Source organism: Pseudophryne corroboree, chromosome 3 (assembly GCF_028390025.1).
Source record: "Pseudophryne corroboree isolate aPseCor3 chromosome 3, aPseCor3.hap2, whole genome shotgun sequence".
Classification (NCBI taxonomy): Eukaryota; Metazoa; Chordata; class Amphibia; order Anura; family Myobatrachidae; genus Pseudophryne; species Pseudophryne corroboree.
The window spans coordinates 2,303,517-2,322,457 of NC_086446.1; the positions used below are offsets into that span (position 1 = coordinate 2,303,517).

At 48.2% G+C, this 18,941-nt stretch overlaps 1 protein-coding gene across 1 annotated transcript in view; it reads right to left on the reverse strand.

Moving 5' to 3' along the window:
* The window catches only part of LOC135056516 (oocyte zinc finger protein XlCOF7.1-like), a 124,245-nt gene that overhangs the window by 77,294 nt on the left and 28,010 nt on the right, over positions 1-18,941 (reverse strand). Inside the window, exons 8-9 of the mRNA XM_063961818.1 lie at positions 1,284-1,298; positions 217-340 (exon numbers count right to left, since the gene is read on the reverse strand). Of these exons, the coding sequence (XP_063817888.1) occupies positions 217-340; positions 1,284-1,298 (139 nt within the window). The remainder of the gene's footprint in view (positions 1-216; positions 341-1,283; positions 1,299-18,941) is intronic.

Sequence of the window (18,941 nt, forward strand, 5' to 3'; positions counted from 1 at the left end):
CTCCCCATTTACCTCTGGAGTGCAGACTGCAACTATAGCGTTAACCCATCTATCCATCCAGCGGCAACTTTTGCAACCTCTGCCTTTGGCGCTGTGCTCCTTGTTCCGCGCTAGCGGCTCACTCCTGCCACTGCTGTCAAATCATTTGAGAGAACACGGGCAGACCACGAATAATATGTTCGTCAAACATAGCTCCTAATACCGGAAACATATTACCGACAAGCTTCCCAGCTTGACCCCTTCTACCGGAATACGTCCCTTGCCAGGGCTAATTCCTAGTTCCGGAGATCTGTAAGCCTGACCACCAGGATCTAAACTTGTATTCCGAAACTTCGCCTCTCTAGAAGGTGAGAACCGAGCAGACACTACAGGAGCGAAGTCGTGACCATTAGAATCATATTCCGGTGCATTGGCAGGTGAGACCCGGACCACATATTAGAGATGAGCGGGTTCGGTTTTACTCGGTTTTACTCGGTTCTTAAAACGCCATCTAATTGGCTCACGGATGTCACGTGTTTTGGATAGCCAATAAGATTCGGTTTTGAGAACCGAGTAAAACCGAGTAAAACTGAATCCGCTCATCTCTACCACATATCCAACTGATCTCTCAGTCCACCTCCATCTGCTTCATAACGGAACATAATGATGGGTTGTCACTGCAAACCTGATCCGACTCCCAATCATCGGACCTCCTTCCACAGGAAAAAAAACCTAGAATCTCAACCATGCAGTATCTACTCTGATACCTACCCCCAACATCTGCGACGTTGGGAACAATAGCCATTCCCTGTGTTGAGGAACAGTCAGAGAGAAACAACGCTTTGCACTACCTGTTTCTTGACCTCGCCACACTCGGGAGGGCTTCTCGGAATGTAATAACAATGGCTCTTATTATTGAAAGAAACCATCATACCTGGATATCCAGCGAGGCAATCTGGATGCAGAAACAACGCATTTAAACCTTTTTTTTATTTTTTTATTAACAGGGTACAGTAGTACAATGGCCTGAATCTGACGCCCTCTGGTCTGGCGTTGCTTAGTATCTCCCCATTTATAGGAGAACCGGCAAGATCTATTAGGAAACAGTGAGGGGAAACATCTGTAACCCCAGAGTGTCCCCCTCTGGATTTTAAATTTACCTCACAGGCCCCCTTAAAAAGTAGTAGACGAGTCCCCACCGGAGTGGAGACCAGCCAGATAGACTCAGCGACCTGTGGTGGGTGCGTGAGAATCCGAAAACGACATCGGCTTCTGCGAACCTAGCAAGGCTGCAGAACACTTACCTTTTCACCTTCCATCTGCACAGTAAAGTAAAAAAGAACGGTATTTAACTATGTAATGTGACTGCATCCAACAAACGAATGTGTCACCAACCGTTGCGAGGGAATCTACCTCACCTAGTTAAAGGTACCAGCAGTGTCCACCAAGATTGACTGAACTAATACTTCCCCAAGAGCGCCCCCCCGACTCCTGGAAAAAAACTCTAGTACTTCTCGGAGTCAGCTTCAGTCTTTCTCCGGACACCTCCTGTATACACACTGCAGCGTGTTGTGATTTATAGAGAAACCCCAAGATAAGGAAAATCTCCTAACCATACAGGGTAATTTCATCGGATGCTGTGCATACAATGCAAATAATAATAGAAATAAAATATCACTTAGCTTCCTGTATCCGATCTTCCGTGACAGGACGCCGAGTCGACCAGGCGTTGACTTTCACAGTATTCCCTCTGCCACGTGGAAAGAATAAACATTCGGACATCTTGAGAGGACGGGAGACCCACTCGTCACAGCCGACCTAAAGCTTTATCAGCAGAGCGACCAGCATATGAGAAGGAATACTATTACAGCAGCATTCATTATAAATCATAAGATGAATATACTTAATGTAATACACATATACACACATATCCCACCTATATATATACATAAAGCATACATATGATCGGATTGTGTATGGCCATGTACTGAAACCACAGTTATTGCTCTATCAGGAAGCATTATAGTCGTCAGAAAAGGCAGTAATCGTCGACATCAGAGAGTAATACCAGGCAAACAACATATTTGGGACCCCGATGGGCACAAGGGGATTATAGATAGATAATTATAATAACATTCCCCCACAAAAATAACCATGTTTGTGGTCGAGCTACAGACTAATGAAGCCAAACCATATAAATACATTTAAATATATATATCTAGACAGATATAAGTTAGTTATAACGTGGTAATTTACCCCCGGTAATAAGAATAGGTGCCGACAGGGTCACCCGCATACTAATGTGTCTCCCATACCGTGTTTACTTTGAACAAGTATACACAACCGAACCGTTGACTCAATATCTATTGTATCAAGTACCAAACAGGTGTCGGCGATGCCGACAATGAACCCCAGAGGTGTTGATGCCAGAATATTCACCCATGCCGACACAAGTGTATATCAGGCAGGGAGCACTTTTCGGAGGGAAATTCATATCCATATAAAATACGTAACCCGGTCTGTCAGTGTACATAGTGTAAAACCACTATATACCAAGGAAACAATGCCCCACAGGAAACTCCCCCCTGTGCGCCCTGTACCCAACAGACCCTCAGCGTGTGGGAGCACCGGCTCTCGACGCGCCTCTGCTAAGAAACGGCGGGGTATCACATGGAACGCCCGGGCTATATACATAAAAGCTGCCCAGGGCGCCTCCCCCCCCGGCGCCCTACACCCACGGAAGCCGGCGGCGGGGAGAAAAGGTGCGCATTGCGCTACAACGTGCTGGCGGCGGTCCGGGACACGGAGCCCCGGCCCCGCCAGTTTAAACACTAACCCCCTGTCTCTGTCCAGAGCGCTCCCCCCCCGCGCCCTGCACCCGCGGGAGACTGGCGGCGGAGAACTGGCGCGCATCGCGCCACAACGTGCTGGCGGCGGTCCGGGATACGGAGCCCCGGCCCCGCCAGTTTAAACACGAAACGCCCTATCTCTGTGTGGAGAAAAGGCGCGCAGTGCGCTGTACATAGTGGAGGGGGCCCGGTCTCCTTAATCCTATACAGTCCGCAAATAAAGCTGTAAACTGCTGCCCAGGGCGGTCTCCCCCAGCGCCCTGCAACCGCGGAAGTCGAAGGGGAATTAATGGCGCGCAGCGTGATGACAAAAGCTGGCGGGGGTCTGCGACACAGTGCCGCGGCACTGAAAACACTTTTATGCCAGTCTGAAAAAAACAAGGAAATCAGTAATATGCTGCCCAGGACGCTCCCCCCCCCAGCGTCCTGCACCCTGTGAGTGCGTTGGTGTGGGAGCATGGAGTGCAGCTCAATCTGTTACCTCCGTTACTGAAGTCTTCTGCCGTCACTGAAGTCTTCTTTTCTTCCAATACTCACCCGGCTTCTTTCTTCTGGCTTCTGTGAGGGGGTGATGGCGTGGCTCCGGGAACAAGCAGCTAGGCGCACCAAGTGATCGAATCCTCTGGAGCTAATGGTGTCCAGTAGCCGAGAAGCACAGCCTTGAAACTCACAGAAGTAGGTCCTGCTTCTCCCCCCTCACTCCCACGCTGCAGGGAGCCTGTAGCCAGCAGGTCTCCCTGAAAATAAAAACCCTAACCTAAAGTCTTTTAGAGAAACTCAGTAGAGCTCCCCTAGTGTGTGTCCCATCACTCGTGGGCACAAAGTCTAACTGAGGTCTTGGGGAGGGGTATAGAGGGAGGAGCCAGCTCACACCCAGTTTAAGTCTTTATAGTGTGCCCAGGCTCCTGCGGATCCGTCTATACCCCATGGTCCTTAAGGAGTCCCCAGCATCCTCTAGGACGTAAGAGAAATTAGACATATCAAGCACTAGACATTATAAGGTTTTAAATTATATAATGGAATATAACGTCATATATTTTTATTGTTGGAGCAGAGCAAGATAAACGTGTCATGCATGGTGTCAAAATGATCAGGAGAATGTGTGTGTCAATTTGATGCCTGTGGTTAAGTTGTAGCTAATTGCAACAATTAGTTATGATTGAATATATGAATATGAAGCCACAATTCAACTGAGAACAAAAGACAGCATGTGTGGGCGGAAACCAGAGGCCAACCCTTTTGATGTCGTCAAGGTTTGCATATGAACTGACCAATGACTCAAGTTCCCTCCCCTGGACCAATAACAGAAGACCTATACTCCCCCAACATACAGTGTATAGCTGATCCCAGACACAAGAGCTTCCTGTTTTTCTGCTGGGTGCTGAACGAGATACTGTTCTGTTCAGTTGCTGTTAGCTGGTATGGACGGAGATCCAAAGATGGAGGAGATGGAGCGTAGTGAGCATGCGACAGGGAGGTGGTAATTGCTAGCCGTGACTGTATGATTTCTTTTGTAACAATTGCTTCCTATGAAAATATACACTAACCATATATATACTGTACATGTGTTATATTGTATACATACCCTTTTAAATATCAAATATATATAATGAGCGTTGGACCTCAATCAGACAATGTGTGTGAGTACTCTTAAGGGATGTAGTGTTTGCAACATACCGCGCACATTTATCATATATAGTAATAAGATGTGCCTGGCGTCAGAAACATATATTAGCGCTGGCATTTTGGATATTTGTAAGAAATAGATCTGACTCTATCAGCTCCATGTATTGTCCATTTATGTATTTGTACATATTAATGTCTCCTCTTAGACGCCTCTTTTCTAGTGTAAACATACTTAACCTAGTAATCCTTTCCTCATAGTCCAGTGCCTCTAACCCCTTTATTAATTTGGTGGCTCGCCTCTGAATCTGTTCTAGCTCTACAGGACCATACACACTAGACTATTATTTTGATCAAAATGGCTGATACCGACAATTGTGAATGATATATCGTTCACATAGTCTAGTGTGTTTGGTCCTAGCAATCAATGATACGTGCACCCTTGTTTGTTGATTGCAGGTCGGTAGTGCAGACAACTTAATGTGAGCAATGTCACTTGTGACATCGCTCATTACGGAATTTGTGTATGGAGCCACAATGAGCGATGTACACAATGTGACATTGCTCACCTCCCTGCCAGCGGCTCCCTCGCTGGGCCCTCTGGTCTGTATATATTTTATATGTGTGTATATATATATATATATATATACACACATATATATATATATATATATATATATATACATACATACACACACACACACACACACATATATATATATATATATATATATATATAAAATTTAGAACCATGGGATATAGACGGGTCCCTTGGGAGCCATAGGCACTTTAAGAGCTTAACAGTGTGGGCTGGCTCCTGCCTCTATGCCCCTCCTACCTGTTTAGAAAATGTGCCCGGAGGAGTCGGTCACAGCTAGGGGAGCTCCACAGGAGTTTTTCTAGTTTTTTTTTTTAAGAGTTAGGTACAGGAAAGCTGCTGGTAACAGCCTCCCCGCTTTGTGGGGCTTAGGGGGGAGTAGTGTCCAACCCTAGAGATTACTGGTTCTCTATCTCCGCTGACAGGACATTGAGCTCCTGAGGGTGATGATCGCAAGCCCGCGCAGCATTGCCGCCACTCCCTAACAGATCCAGAAGATGGAGTGGTGAGTATGACACCGGCGCCCTGGTAAGCGAGGCACCGTCGGGAATGGTGGCACAAGGGTGGGAGTGAAGCTCTGAGAAGCTGCGTTCCGGAGGGCTCGGAGGTACATGTTGTGCGGTGCTGTGAGGGGTGTCCTGGGCCAGCGCATTACCCCTAACACCGGTCAACTATGCTAACAGGGGCTAATCCCACTGTTAGAAGCAAGAAAACCTCAGGCCTGTATAATATAAGTAGTGTGGGAAGACGCGCCATTACAGGGGGCGGGGCTTCTCCTCAGAGTGGATCCAGCACTCACCAGCGCCATTTTCTCCCTGCAGATCACACTACAGAGACGCTGCCCTCCACATAACTCCAGTTATCCTCTGCAGTACCAAGGCGTTATAGAAAGGGGGGGGATTGTTATTAACTGTTTAATATATTAAGGTTACTCAGTTAGCGCCAGGCATTTATCATAATAACTGCCTACTGGGGCGCTGTGTGGCTGGCTCCTTATACTCTGTGTCTCTCTGAAGGTACTCTGGGGGAAACTGTGTCTGACATTTTCCTGTGTGTGTGTATGTTATATATCTCACATTACCATGTCTAGGTACTCTGTATCTTGTGCTGCAGAGTGTGTGTCTTCTCCAGAGGAGTCTATTACATGTACTCAGGAATGCAATGTACTGTCTCAGCCTTCTGAATACAAACCTCCATGGGTGGTTTCTATTAAGGGAATGATATCCCAGATTTCATCATAGGATAACTCACAATGAGACTGAAACACAGGTTTTGTATATACCCTAAAAAGCGTGCTCTTGCCCAAATAATGCAAGTCGACATGGATACGGGAGATGGTGAGTGGTATATACTGGGGGTAGAGGCATCCCTTGGTAAGGGGGTGCAACTAATGATTGAGGCCATTAGAAACATTTTACATATTTCTGGGAAGGTACCTGAGCAGGTTGAGGAGGCTTACTTTATTGACAATAAGAAGTCCTCCCTTACCTTCCCTGCATCCAAGGAACTAAAATGCATTGTTTGAAAAATCCTGGGAAAACCCAGAGAAAAAGTTTCAGATCCCTAAAAGGGTTCTCATTGCTTTTCCTTTCCCTGAGGATAGGAAAAAGTGGGAAAACACGCCGGTAGTAGACGCTTCTGTATCTAGGTTGTCTAAGAAAGTGGTTTTAACTGTCCCTGGGTCCACCGCTTTAAAAAAGAGGCGGCTGACCGCAAGATTGAGACTACACTCAAATCATTATATACAGCAAATGGCGTAGCTTTAAGACCCACTATTGCTTGTGCATGGATTTCTAAAGCCATGGTACAGTGGTCAGGCACTTTACTAGAGGAGTTAGATTCTATGGATAGAAGTGACATTGAATTGTTTACATCACATACGGGATGCTGCAGGTTTCATGTTGGAAGCCATGAAGGATCTTGGACATCTGAATTCGAGGGCTTCTTCCATGGCTGTCTCGGCACGCAGAGGACTCTGGCTGCGCCAATGGTCGCGGATGCGGAATCCAAGAAGAGTGTGGAGAACCTACCCTTCACAGGTCATGCTCTGTTTGGGGAAGCATTAGATGCGTGGATCTTCATGGCAACTGTGGGTAAGTCAACTTTTTTTTCCCTCTGCTACACCAGCGACTAGGAAATCATATCCTAAGTCTGCAATGCAGTCCTTTTGAACCGCTAAAGTTAAAAAGTCCAAATCCCCCTCCACTTTCTTTAAAGGTGGTCAGGGAAAATCCCAAAAACCTGCACCCACAGGTTCCCAGGAACAGAAACCTGGTTCTGCTTCTTCAAAATCCTCGGCATGACGGTGGACCTCCCAGCCTAGAGATCGGGCAGGTGGGAGCAAGACTAAGAAATTTTAGTCATGTCTGGGCATCCTCATGCCTGGATCCCTAGGTACAAGATATTGTTACCCATGGGTACAGACTGGAGTTTCAAGAACTCCCACCTCACAGATTCTTCAAATCAGGCTTACCAGCTTCGCTGACAGAAAGTGCTATCCTACAGGAAGCCATTTAAAAATGGCTAAGGTCAAATGTCATTGTTCCAGTTCCACCTCACCTACAACAGAAGGGTTATTACTCAAACCTGTTTGTGGTACCAAAACCGGAAGGTTCGGTAAGGCCGATATTAAACCTAAAGTCATTGAACCCCAACTTGTGGGAATTCAAATTCAAAGTGGAGTCTCTGAGAGCGGTGATCTCAGGTCTGGAGGAGGGGGAAATCCTGGTATCCCTGGATATCAAGGATGCGTACCTTTACATCCCGATCTGGTCGCCTCACCAGGCTTAGCTCAGATTTGCGCTGCTGGACTGTCACTATCAGTTCCAGGCACTGCCGTTTGGCCTCTCCACGGCACCAAGAATGTTCACCAAGGTCATGGCGGAGATGATGCTACTCCTCCACAAGCAGGGTCTGAACATAATTCCTTATCTGGACAATCTGCTAATAAAAGTATCTTCCAGGGAAAAGCTGTTACAGAGTATTGCTCTCTCAACTCAACTGCTCCAGGATCATGGATGGACCCTGAACCTTCCAAAGCTGCATTTGGAGCCAAAAAGGAGGCTGTCCTTCCTGGGGATGATCCTCGACATGGAAGTTCAGAGGGTGTTTTTGCCGGAAGAAAAGGCGTTGGTGATACAAGCAATGGTCCGGGATGTCTTGAAGCCAACAAGTGTATCGGTTCATCAGTGCATTAGCCTTCTAGTGAAGATGGTTTCATGCACAGTCTTTTCAACTGGATCTCCTGGACAAATGGTCGGGATCTCATCTTCACATGCACCAGAGGATACGTCTGTCACCAAAAGCCAGACTCTCGCTCCTCTGGTGGCTGCAAATCTCTCACCTACTAGAGGGATGCAGGTTCGGGATTCAGAATTTGATCCTCCTAACCACGGATGCAAGTCTCAGAGGTTGGGGAGTAGTCACCCAAGGGGAAAACTTCCAAGGAATGTGGTCAAGTCTGGAATCCATCCTTCCAATAAACATTCTGGAACTAAGGGCCATGTACAACGGTCTTCTACAAGTGGCACATCTTCTGAAAGATCAGGCCATCCAGGTTCAGTCAGACAATGTAACGACAGTGGCCTACATAAACCGACAGGGCGGAATGAAGAGCAGAGCTGCAATGTCAGATGTAACAAGAATCACCCTCTGGGTGGAAAAACACGCGGTGGCGCTGTCAGCAATCTTCATTCTGGGAGTGGCCAACTGGGAAGTGGACTTCCTCAGCAGACACGATCTCCATTCAGGAGAGTGGGGCCTCCACCCAGAGGTGTTCAGTCTTTGGGGCATACCTAAAATAGACCTGATGGCCTCACGCCTCAACAAGAAGCTTCAGAGGTACTCTTCCAGGTCGAGGGATCCACAGGCAGTGGCGGATGTACGCCCTGGTTACTCCGTGGGTGTTCATGTCAGTGTATGTGTTCCCTCCACTTCCACCCATCCCAAGGATTCTCAAACTAATCAAAAGAACAAGAGTTCAGATGACCCTCATTGCTCCGGACTGGCCAAGAAGGGCTTGGTACGCGGATCGTTTGGAGTTACTGCTGGAAGATCCGAGGCCTCTTTCTTTTTGAGAGGACCTTCTGCAACAGGGGCCGTTCACCTATCAAGACTTACCACGGCTACGTTTGATGGCATGGAGATTGAACGCCAGATCTTAGCTCGGAAGGGCATTCCAAACAAAGTTATTCCTACCCTGATAAAGGCTAGGAAAGGGGTAACGTCAAAACATTACTATCAGATTTGGAAAAAGTACATGTCTTGGTGTGAATCCAAGAAGTGGAGTTTCAACTTGGACGGTTTCTCCTCTTCTTGCAAGCAGGAGTGGATGTGGGCCTGCACCTGGGCTCCATAAAAGTCCAGATTTTGACCGTATCCATTTTCTTCCAGAAACCATTGGCTGCCCTCCCTGAGGTTCAGACTTTCTTGAAAGGGGTTCTGAACATCCAACCTTCCTTTGTGCCTCCTACGGCACCTTGGGATCTTAACGTGGTGCTGCAGTTCTTGCAATCGGATTGGTTCGAGCCTTTACAGCAGGAGGTTGAGGTCAAGTTTCGTACTTGGAAGGCTGTCACACTGTTGGCATTGACATCTGCTAGACGTGTGTCAGAATTGGGGGCATTGTCCTGCAAGAGCCCCTACTTGATTTTCCATGAAGATAGAGCTGAGCTCAGGATGCATCAGCAATTTCTTCCGAAAGGTTGTGTTGGCTTTTCATATCAACCAACCTATTGTGGTGCCAGTGGCTTCGGACTCCTCAATTACCTCAAAGTCCTTGGATGTTGTAAGGGCTTTGAAGATTTATGTGAAGAGAACTTCTCATCACAGAAAGTCGGATGCTATGTTTGTCCTTTATGATCCCAACAAGGTTGGGTGTCCTGCTTCTAAGCAGACGATTTCTCGCTGGATCAGGTTTACTATCCAGCATGCTTATTCTACGGCAGGATTGCCGTGTCCGAAATCTGTTAAGGCCCACTCTACTCGTCTCGGCTTTACAACTTTCCTGAGTGGCTACTTAGTCAGGGTCGAACACGTTTGCCAAGTTCTACAAGTTCGATACTTTGGCCTCTGAGGACCTTAAGTTTGGTCAATCAGTGCTGCATGAGCCTCCGCGCTCTTCCTCCCGTACTGGGAGCTTTGATACATCCCCATGGTACAAATGTGGACCCCAGCATCCTCAAGGACGCAAGAGGAAATAGGATTTTAATTACCTACCGGTAAATCCTTTTCTCGTAGTCCGTAGAGGATAAGGGCGCCTGCCCAGCACTTCGTTTTCCTGCATTTGTTTCTTGGTTCAGTACTGTGGTTCAGCCGTTGCTGAATTGTTCCAAGTTGGTTAGTTTGGCTTTCCTTTTTGTTATGTGTGAGCTGGTGTGAATCTCACCACTATCTGTGTATTTCCTTCTCCCGAAGTATGTCTGTCTCCTCGGGCACAGTTTCTAGACTGAGTCTGGTAGGAGGGGCATAGAGGGAGGAGCCAGCCCACACTATTAAACTCTTAAAGTGCCTATGGCTCCCAAGGGACCAATCTATACCCCATGGTACTAATGTGGACCCCAGCATCCTCTACGGAATACGAGAAAAGGAAAAATTGCCACCTTACTTAGAGCATGGGCAAACCAGTTAAATATCATAAACTTGTATGGGATAAGTACCCACAGGCCATACTGCAGGTTCTCTTCTGCCGCTGCGTGGGGAGCATGCACCAGCTACAGACATCTGTGCCTCGTTATACTAAAAGGCAATGCAGTGTATTAAAGGCAGCGCTGATTAAATATATATCGCCGGGAGTGAACCCCGTATTTCGCTGCAGCTGGAAACCGCGGTATGCTGCTGCGGTTGGCAGGCGAGCTCTGAAGAGTGCACACCAGCAGAGGAGGGAATTGTCCACCTCCTGGGCTGCAGGGTAACCATTGCTAAAGAGGGGTGCCTGATGACAGTAGGCCCCCCCCCCCCCCCCCTGCGAAGCTACCTGAGCGGGGATGTTGTGAGTGCCGCGCAACCGCTAAGCCCCTCCCCCAACCCGATACCTGCTCCTTCTATTTCTAAAGTTTTACCTGGAGTGAACCCGGGACCTAAACGCCGCGCTGCCTTTCAGCATCCTGGGTTGTATGCCATTAGCTCACCAAGCTACAGGGGCTTTGTTCCTGGACAAAATTAATGACAGACTATCGCCCAGTCCTGCAGCAGCGCTGTGAGTGGGGGCTAGCAGGCTGGTGGGTCCCGCACTTGCTAATTGTGGGTGGTGGGTAATACTTACAGCTGCCTACGAGCCGGTCGGTGTGCAAGAGGCCGCGGAACCCAAACACAAGCTGCAAGCAGCTGTGGCCGGTCTCCAGGGTCCATTGTTCCTGTGGCTACGAGCCACATGGACAGTGAAGGGTCCCCTCTGACGCCATTCCCACAGTACATACTGCAGCAGCATACAGTTTGCCTGTGAAGATTATGTAAAAAAAAATAAGATTTTACTCACCGGTAATTCTATTTCTCGTAGTCCGTAGTGGATGCTGGGAACTCCGTAAGGACCATGGGGAATAGCGTCTCCGCAGGAGACTGGGCACAAAAGTAAAGCTTTAGGACTACCTGGTGTGCACTGGCTCCTCCCCCTATGACCCTCCTCCAAGCCTCAGTTAGGATACTGTGCCCGGACGAGCGTACACAATAAGGAAGGATTTTGAATCCCGGGTAAGACTCATACCAGCCACACCAATCACACCGTACAACCTGTGATCTGAACCCAGTTAACAGTATGATAACAGAGGAGCCTCTCGAAAAGATGGCTCACTACAACAATAACCCGATTAGTTAACAATAACTATGTACAAGTATTGCAGACAATCCGCACTTGGGATGGGCGCCCAGCATCCACTACGGACTACGAGAAATAGAATTACCGGTAAGTAAATTCTTATTTTCTCTGACGTCCTAAGTGGATGCTGGGACTCCGTAAGGACCATGGGGATTATACCAAAGCTCCCAAACGGGCGGGAGAGTGCGGATGACTCTGCAGCACCGAAAGAGAGAACTCCAGGTCCTCCTCAGCCAGGGTATCAAATTTGAAGAATTTAGCAAACGTGTTTGCCCCTGACCAAGTAGCTGCTCGGCAAAGTTGTAACGCCGAGACCCCTCGGGCAGCCGCCCAAGATGAACCCACCTTCCTTTAGGAATGGGCTTTTACAGATTTTGGCTGTGGCAGGCCTGCCACAGAATGTGCAAGCTGAATTGTACTACAAATCCAACGAGCAATAGTCTGCTTAGAAGCAGGAGCACCCAGCTTGTTGGGTGCATACAGGATAAACAGCGAGTCAGATTTTCTGACTCCAGCCGTCCTGGAAACATATATTTTCAGGGCCCTGACTACGTCCAGCAACTTGGAGTCCTCCAAGTCCCTAGTAGCCGCAGGTACCACAATAGGCTGGTTCAGGTGAAACGCTGAAACCACCTTAGGGAGAAATTGAGGACGAGTCCTCAATTCTGCCCTATCCGAATGAAAAATCAGGTAAGGGCTTTTATAGGACAAAGCCGCCAATTCTGACACGCGCCTGGCTGAAGCCAGGGCCAACAGCATTACCACTTTCCATGTGAGATATTTTAAGTCCACAGTGGTAAGTGGTTCAAACCAATGTGATTTTAGGAACCCCAAAACTACATTGAGATCCCAGGGTGCCACTGGAGGCACAAAAGGAGGCTGTATATGCAGTACCCCCTTGACAAACGTCTGAACTTCAGGAACTGAAGCCAGTTCTTTCTGGAAGAAAATCGACAGGGCCGAAATTTGAACCTTAATGGACCCTAATTTTAGGCCCATAGACAGTCCTGTTTGCAGGAAATGCAGGAAACGACCCAGTTGAAATTCCTCTGTAGGGGCCTTCCTGGCCTCGCACCACGCAACATATTTACGCCAAATACGGTGATAATGCTGTGCGGTTACATCCTTCCTGGCTTTGATCAGGGTAGGGATGACTTCATCCGGAATGCCTTTTTCCTTCAGGATCCGGCGTTCAACCGCCATGCCGTCAAACGCAGCCGCGGTAAGTCTTGGAACAGACAGGGTCCCTGCTGGAGCAGGTCCCTTCTTAGAGGTAGAGGCCACGGGTCCTCTGTGAGCATCTCTTGAAGTTCCGGGTACCAAGTCCTTCTTGGCCAATCCGGAGCCACGAGTATAGTTCTTACTCCTCTCCGTCTTATAATTCTCAGTACCTTGGGTATGAGAGGCAGAGGAGGGAACACATACACTGACTGGTACACCCACGGTGTTACCAGAGCGTCCACCGCTATTGCCTGAGGGTCCCTTGACCTGGCGCAATACCTGTCTAGTTTTTTGTTGAGGCGGGACGCCATCATGTCCACCTTTGGTTTTTCCCAACGGTTTACAATCACGTGGAAGACTTCTGGATGAAGTCCCCACTCTCCCGGGTGGAGGTCGTGCCTGCTGAGGAAGTCTGCTTCCCAGTTGTCCACTCCCGGAATGAACACTGCTGACAGTGCTATCACATGATTTTCCACCCAGCAAAGAATCCTTGCAGCTTCTGCCATTGCCCTCCTGCTTCTTGTGCCGCCCTGTCTGTTTACGTGGGCGACTGCCGTGATGTTGTCTGACTGGATCAACACCGGCTGACCCTGAAGCAGAGGTCTTGCTTGGCTTAGAGCATTGTAAATGGCCCTTAGTTCCAGGATATTTATGTGAAGTGACGTTTCCAGGCTTGACCACAAGCCCTGGAAATTTCTTCCCTGTGTGACTGCTCCCCAGCCTCTCAGACTGGCATCCGTGGTCACCAGGACCCAGTCCTGAATGCCGAATCTGCGGCCCTCTAGAAGATGAGCACTCTGCAACCACCACAGGAGAGACACCCTTGTCCTTGGGGACAGGGTTATCCGCTGATGCATGTGAAGATGCGATCCGGACCATTTGTCCAGCAGATCCCACTGAAATGTTCTTGCATGGAATCTGCCGAATGGAATCGCTTCGTAGGAAGCCACCATTTTCCCCAGGACCCTTGTGCATTGATGCACTGAGACCCGGTCTGGTTTCAGGAGGTTTCTGACTAGCTCGGATAACTCCCTGGCTTTCTCCTCCGGGAGAAACACCTTCTTCTGGACTGTGTCCAGAATCATCCCTAGGAACAGCAGACGTGTCGTCGGAATCAGCTGCGATTTTGGGATATTTAGAATCCACCCGTGCTGCCGTAGCACTACTTGAGATAGTGCTACTCCGACTACTAACTGTTCCTTGGATCTTGCCCTTATCAGGAGATCGTCCAAGTAAGGGATAATTAAGACGCCTTTTCTTCGAAGGAGTATCATCATTTCGGCCATTACCTTGGTAAAGACCCGGGGTGCCGTGGACAATCCAAACGGCAGCATCTGAAACTGATAGTGACAGTTCTGTACCACAAACCTGAGGTACCCTTGGTGAGAAGGGTAAATTGGGACATAGAGGTAAGCATCCTTGATGTCCAGAGACACCATATAGTCCCCATCTTCCAGGTTCGCGATCACCGCTCTGAGTGACTCCATCTTGAACTTGAACCTTTGTATGTAAGTGTTCAAGGATTTCAGATTTAAAATAGGTCTCACCGAGCCGTCCGGCTTCGGTACCACAAACAGCGTTGAATAATACCCCTTGCCCTGTTGCAGGAGGGGTACCTTGATTTTCACCTGCTGAGAATACAGCTTGTGAATGGCCTCCAATACCGCCTCCCTGTCGGAGGGAGACGTCGGTAAAGCAGACTTTAGAAAACGGCGAGGGGGAGAGGTCTCGAATTCCAATTTGTATCCCTGAGATACCACCTGAAGGACCCAGGGGTCTACTTGCGAGTGAGCCCACTGCGCGCTGAAATTCTTGAGACGTGCCCCCACCGTGCCTAAGTCCGCTTGTAAAGCCCCAGCGTCATGCTGAGGACTTGGCAGAAGCGGGAGAGGGCTTCTGTTCCTGGGAATTGGCTGTCTGTTGCAGCCTTTTTCCCCTTCCTCTGCCCCGGGGCAGAAATGAGGAGCCTTTCGCTCGCTTGCCCTTATGGGGACGAAAGGACTGCGCCTGATAATACGGCGTCTTCTTATGTTGAGAGGCGACCTGGGGTAAAAATGTGGATTTCCCAGCCGTTGCCGTGGCCACCAGGTCTGAAAGACCTACCCCAAATAACTCCTCCCCTTTATAAGGCAATACTTCCATATGCCGTTTGGAATCTGCATCACCTGACCACTGTCGCGTCCATAACCCTCTTCTGGCAGAAATGGACAGCGCACTCACTCTCGATGTCAGTCGGCAAATATCCCGTTGTGCATCACGCATATATAGAAAAGCATCTTTTAAATGCTCTTTAGTCAGTAATATACTGTCCCTATTATAAATTAAAAATAGAGGCGCTCATGAGAAACACATTCCAAAATATCACAGGTTCAGTATCAGCCAAGGAATAAATAATAATAAAGAAATATAAAATACATATATTTATTAATAGTAATATAAAAATACTATTTCATAATGGATAATTCAATATTCCATATGATTTTAGCAAGATATATCAGATACAGAAATTTAAAAATAGCATGGATTATCTAAATCCTAGGTATATTAATATGTTTAAGAAATCACTGAACAGTATGGATCAAAAAGTATGTATCAGAGTGTTACAGTCTCTTGGAGAAACACTGTTGCCACAGCTGCTACAAGTGAATCATGAATGTGTCACATTGACTGCACGTATTAATTGATAGTCAGCATGGATAAATGTATGAGATACCTCTCCACAAGGGCTGGTGAACCCGAGCGTCCCCGGGTAAGTCCAAAATTTGCCCAGTGATTAAAGAAGCTGGAAGGTACGTGGGATATCTGGATCTTTCAGCCAGCTGCACCGATTCTTGGTTACCCTGCTTGTTACACCTTGCAGGTGCTTCGTGCCGGTGATTGTAAACAGCAAATTGTGTGGCTGCTGGATCGGGTGGTATATTGAGCCCAGGTGTAAATGTGCGTACCTTCTAATCTACCTGGACGTGCACCGTCCGCCGGTAGAAACCGAGGTGGAGAGCGCTGGAGATGATTGCCGTGTAGCGCTGGAGATGATTGCCGTGTCCGTGCGGCGTCTGCAGCTGATAGTGCGGCCACGTAGAAAGCCGTCCACGGCTGTTGTTGGTAAGGCCGGGTGGAATGGCTATGGCTTGAGTGCGTCCTGAATGAAATTGTTCAGTGATTTCCAAAAAGAAGGAGGAGTCCTGACGCGTTTCGTCACGTGACCCGTGACTTTTTCAAATATACTGTCCCTGTCTAGGGTATCAATATTTTCAGTCAGGGAATCCGACCAAGCCAACCCAGCACTGCACATCCAGGCTGAGGCGATTGCTGGTCGCAGTATAACACCAGTATGTGTGTAAATACATTTTAGGATACCCTCCTGCTTTCTATCCGCAGGATCCTTAAGGGCGGCCGTCTCAGGAGAGGGTAGAGCCACCTGTTTTGATAAGCGTGTGAGCGCTTTATCCACTCTAGGGGGTGTTTCCCAACGCGCCCTAACCTCTGGCGGGAAAGGATATAATGCCAATAATTTTTTAGAAATTATCAGTTTTTTATCAGGGGAAACTCACGCTTCATCACACACCTCATTTAATTCCTCAGATTCAGGAAAAACTACAGGTAGTTTTTTCTCACCGAACATAATACCCCTTTTAGTGGTACTGGTATTATCAGAAATATGTAAAACATTTTTCATTGCCTCAATCATGTAACGTGTGGCCCTACTGGAAGTCACGTTTGTCTCTTCCCCGTCGACACTGGAGTCAGTATCCGTGTCGACGTCTGTATCTACCATCTGAGGTAATGGGCGTTTTAGAGCCCCTGATGGCTTTTGAGACGCCTGGACAGGCACAAGCTGAGTAGCCGGCTGTCTCATGTCGTCAACTGTCTTTTGCAAAGAGCTGACATTGTCACGTAATTCCTTCCAGAAGCTCATCCACTCAGGTGTCGACTCCCTAGGGGGTGACATCTCTATTAAAGGCAATTGCTCCGCCTCCACATCATTTTCCTCCTCATACATGTCGACACAACGTACCGACACACAGCACACACACAGGGAATGCTCTGACAGAGGACAGGACCCCACTAGCCCTTTGGGGAGACAGAGGGAGAGTATGCCAGCACACACCAGAGCGCTATATATATACAGGGATAACCTTATATAAGTGTTTTTCCCCCTTATAGCTGCTATATTGTTAATATTGCGCCAATTAGTGCCCCCCTCTCTTTTTTACCCTGTTTCTGTAGTGCAGGACTGCAGGGGAGAGTCAGGGAGACGTCCTTCCAGCGGAGCTGTGAGGGAAAATGGCGCCTGTGTGCTGAGGAGATAGGCTCCGCCCCCTTCTCGGCGGCCTTTTCTCCCGCTTTTATGTGGAATCTGGCAGGGGTTAAAATTCATCCATATAGCCCTGGGGGCTATATGTGATGTATTTTCGCCAGCCAAGGTGTTTTTATTGCTGCTCAGGGCGCCCCCCCCCCAGCGCCCTGCACCGTCAGTGACCGAAGTGTGAAGTGTGCTGAGAAGCAATGGCGCACAGCTGCAGTGCTGTGCGCTACCTTGGTGAAGACAGGATGTCTTCTGCCGCCGATTTTTCGGACCTCTTCTTGCTTCTGGCTCTGTAAGGGGGCCGGCGGCGCGGCTCTGGGATCGGACTCCGAGGCTGGGCCTGTGTTCGGTCCCTCTGGAGCTAATGGTGTTCAGTAGCCTAAGAAGCCCAATCCACTCTGCAAGCAGGTGAGTTCGCTTCTTCTCCCCTTAGTCCCTCGATGCAGTGAGCCTGTTGCCAGCAGGTCTCACTGAAAATAAAAAACCTAAAACTAAACTTTCACTAAGAAGCTCAGGAGAGTCCCTAGTGTGCACCCTTCTCGGCCGGGCACAAAAATCTAACGGAGGCTTGGAGGAGGGTCATGGATGGAGGAGCCAGTGCACACCAGGTAGTCCTAAAGCTTTACTTTTGTGCCCAGTCTCCTGCGGAGCCGCTATTCCCCATGGTCCTTACGGAGTTCCCAGCATCCACTAGGACGTCAGAGAAAAACTAAAAGAAACAAAACTGAAAATAAAAAGAGCTGGAGACGTCTCTCTGTGCACCCGGCTCCCTCAGGCACTAATCTAACACTGATGTCTTCTGGCGCAGAGAAGGGGGAGGAGCTAGCTACTGCAATACAGAAATGTAAAATGTCAGGCTCCACTCATCACCCCATCTATACCCCAACGTGCATACTCCAGTGTCCCCTAGTGGATGAAGGAGAAATAAATGTTAATATTTGTAAGTGAAGACATAGGCAATAGTACCTATATAAAAAAAAACACAGAATTTTACTTATTTTAAAGTACAGCCAAATAAACTGTGATTTTGACTATCCACATGAATAAAGGATATGGGTCAAACTAACTATTTAGGGAGGGAATTCAATTGTTTTTATCACGGCTACCTGATAGAACAATTGAATTGTTCTGCCATTAGGGATCCCAGCAGCCACAGAGGACACATTTTTCCTCACAGCCTCCTAAGGAGCGAGAAAGAATATGTGCAAACTCGGCACTTTGGACAACCAAACTCCCAGAGCAGCTTAGATGGGTTTAGCCAGTGTACACGGCTAGACCCTGTCTGTTTGGGTGCGACATGCGTGATATGCACGTGCGCCCAAACACCTCAATAGTAACAGTTGTTATGGTGTTTAAACATCTTTTTATCCCTGTACAGTAGAGTATTGCACATCTGCACCATGTATCTTGCTGGTAACAGCTATAATCACCGTCATAGAGTAACCACTACACCGCCATACAGTAATCACACCGCCACACAGTAATCACTACACCGCCATACAGTAATCACCCCAGCGCCATGCAGTAATCACCACACGGCCATACCTTAATCAC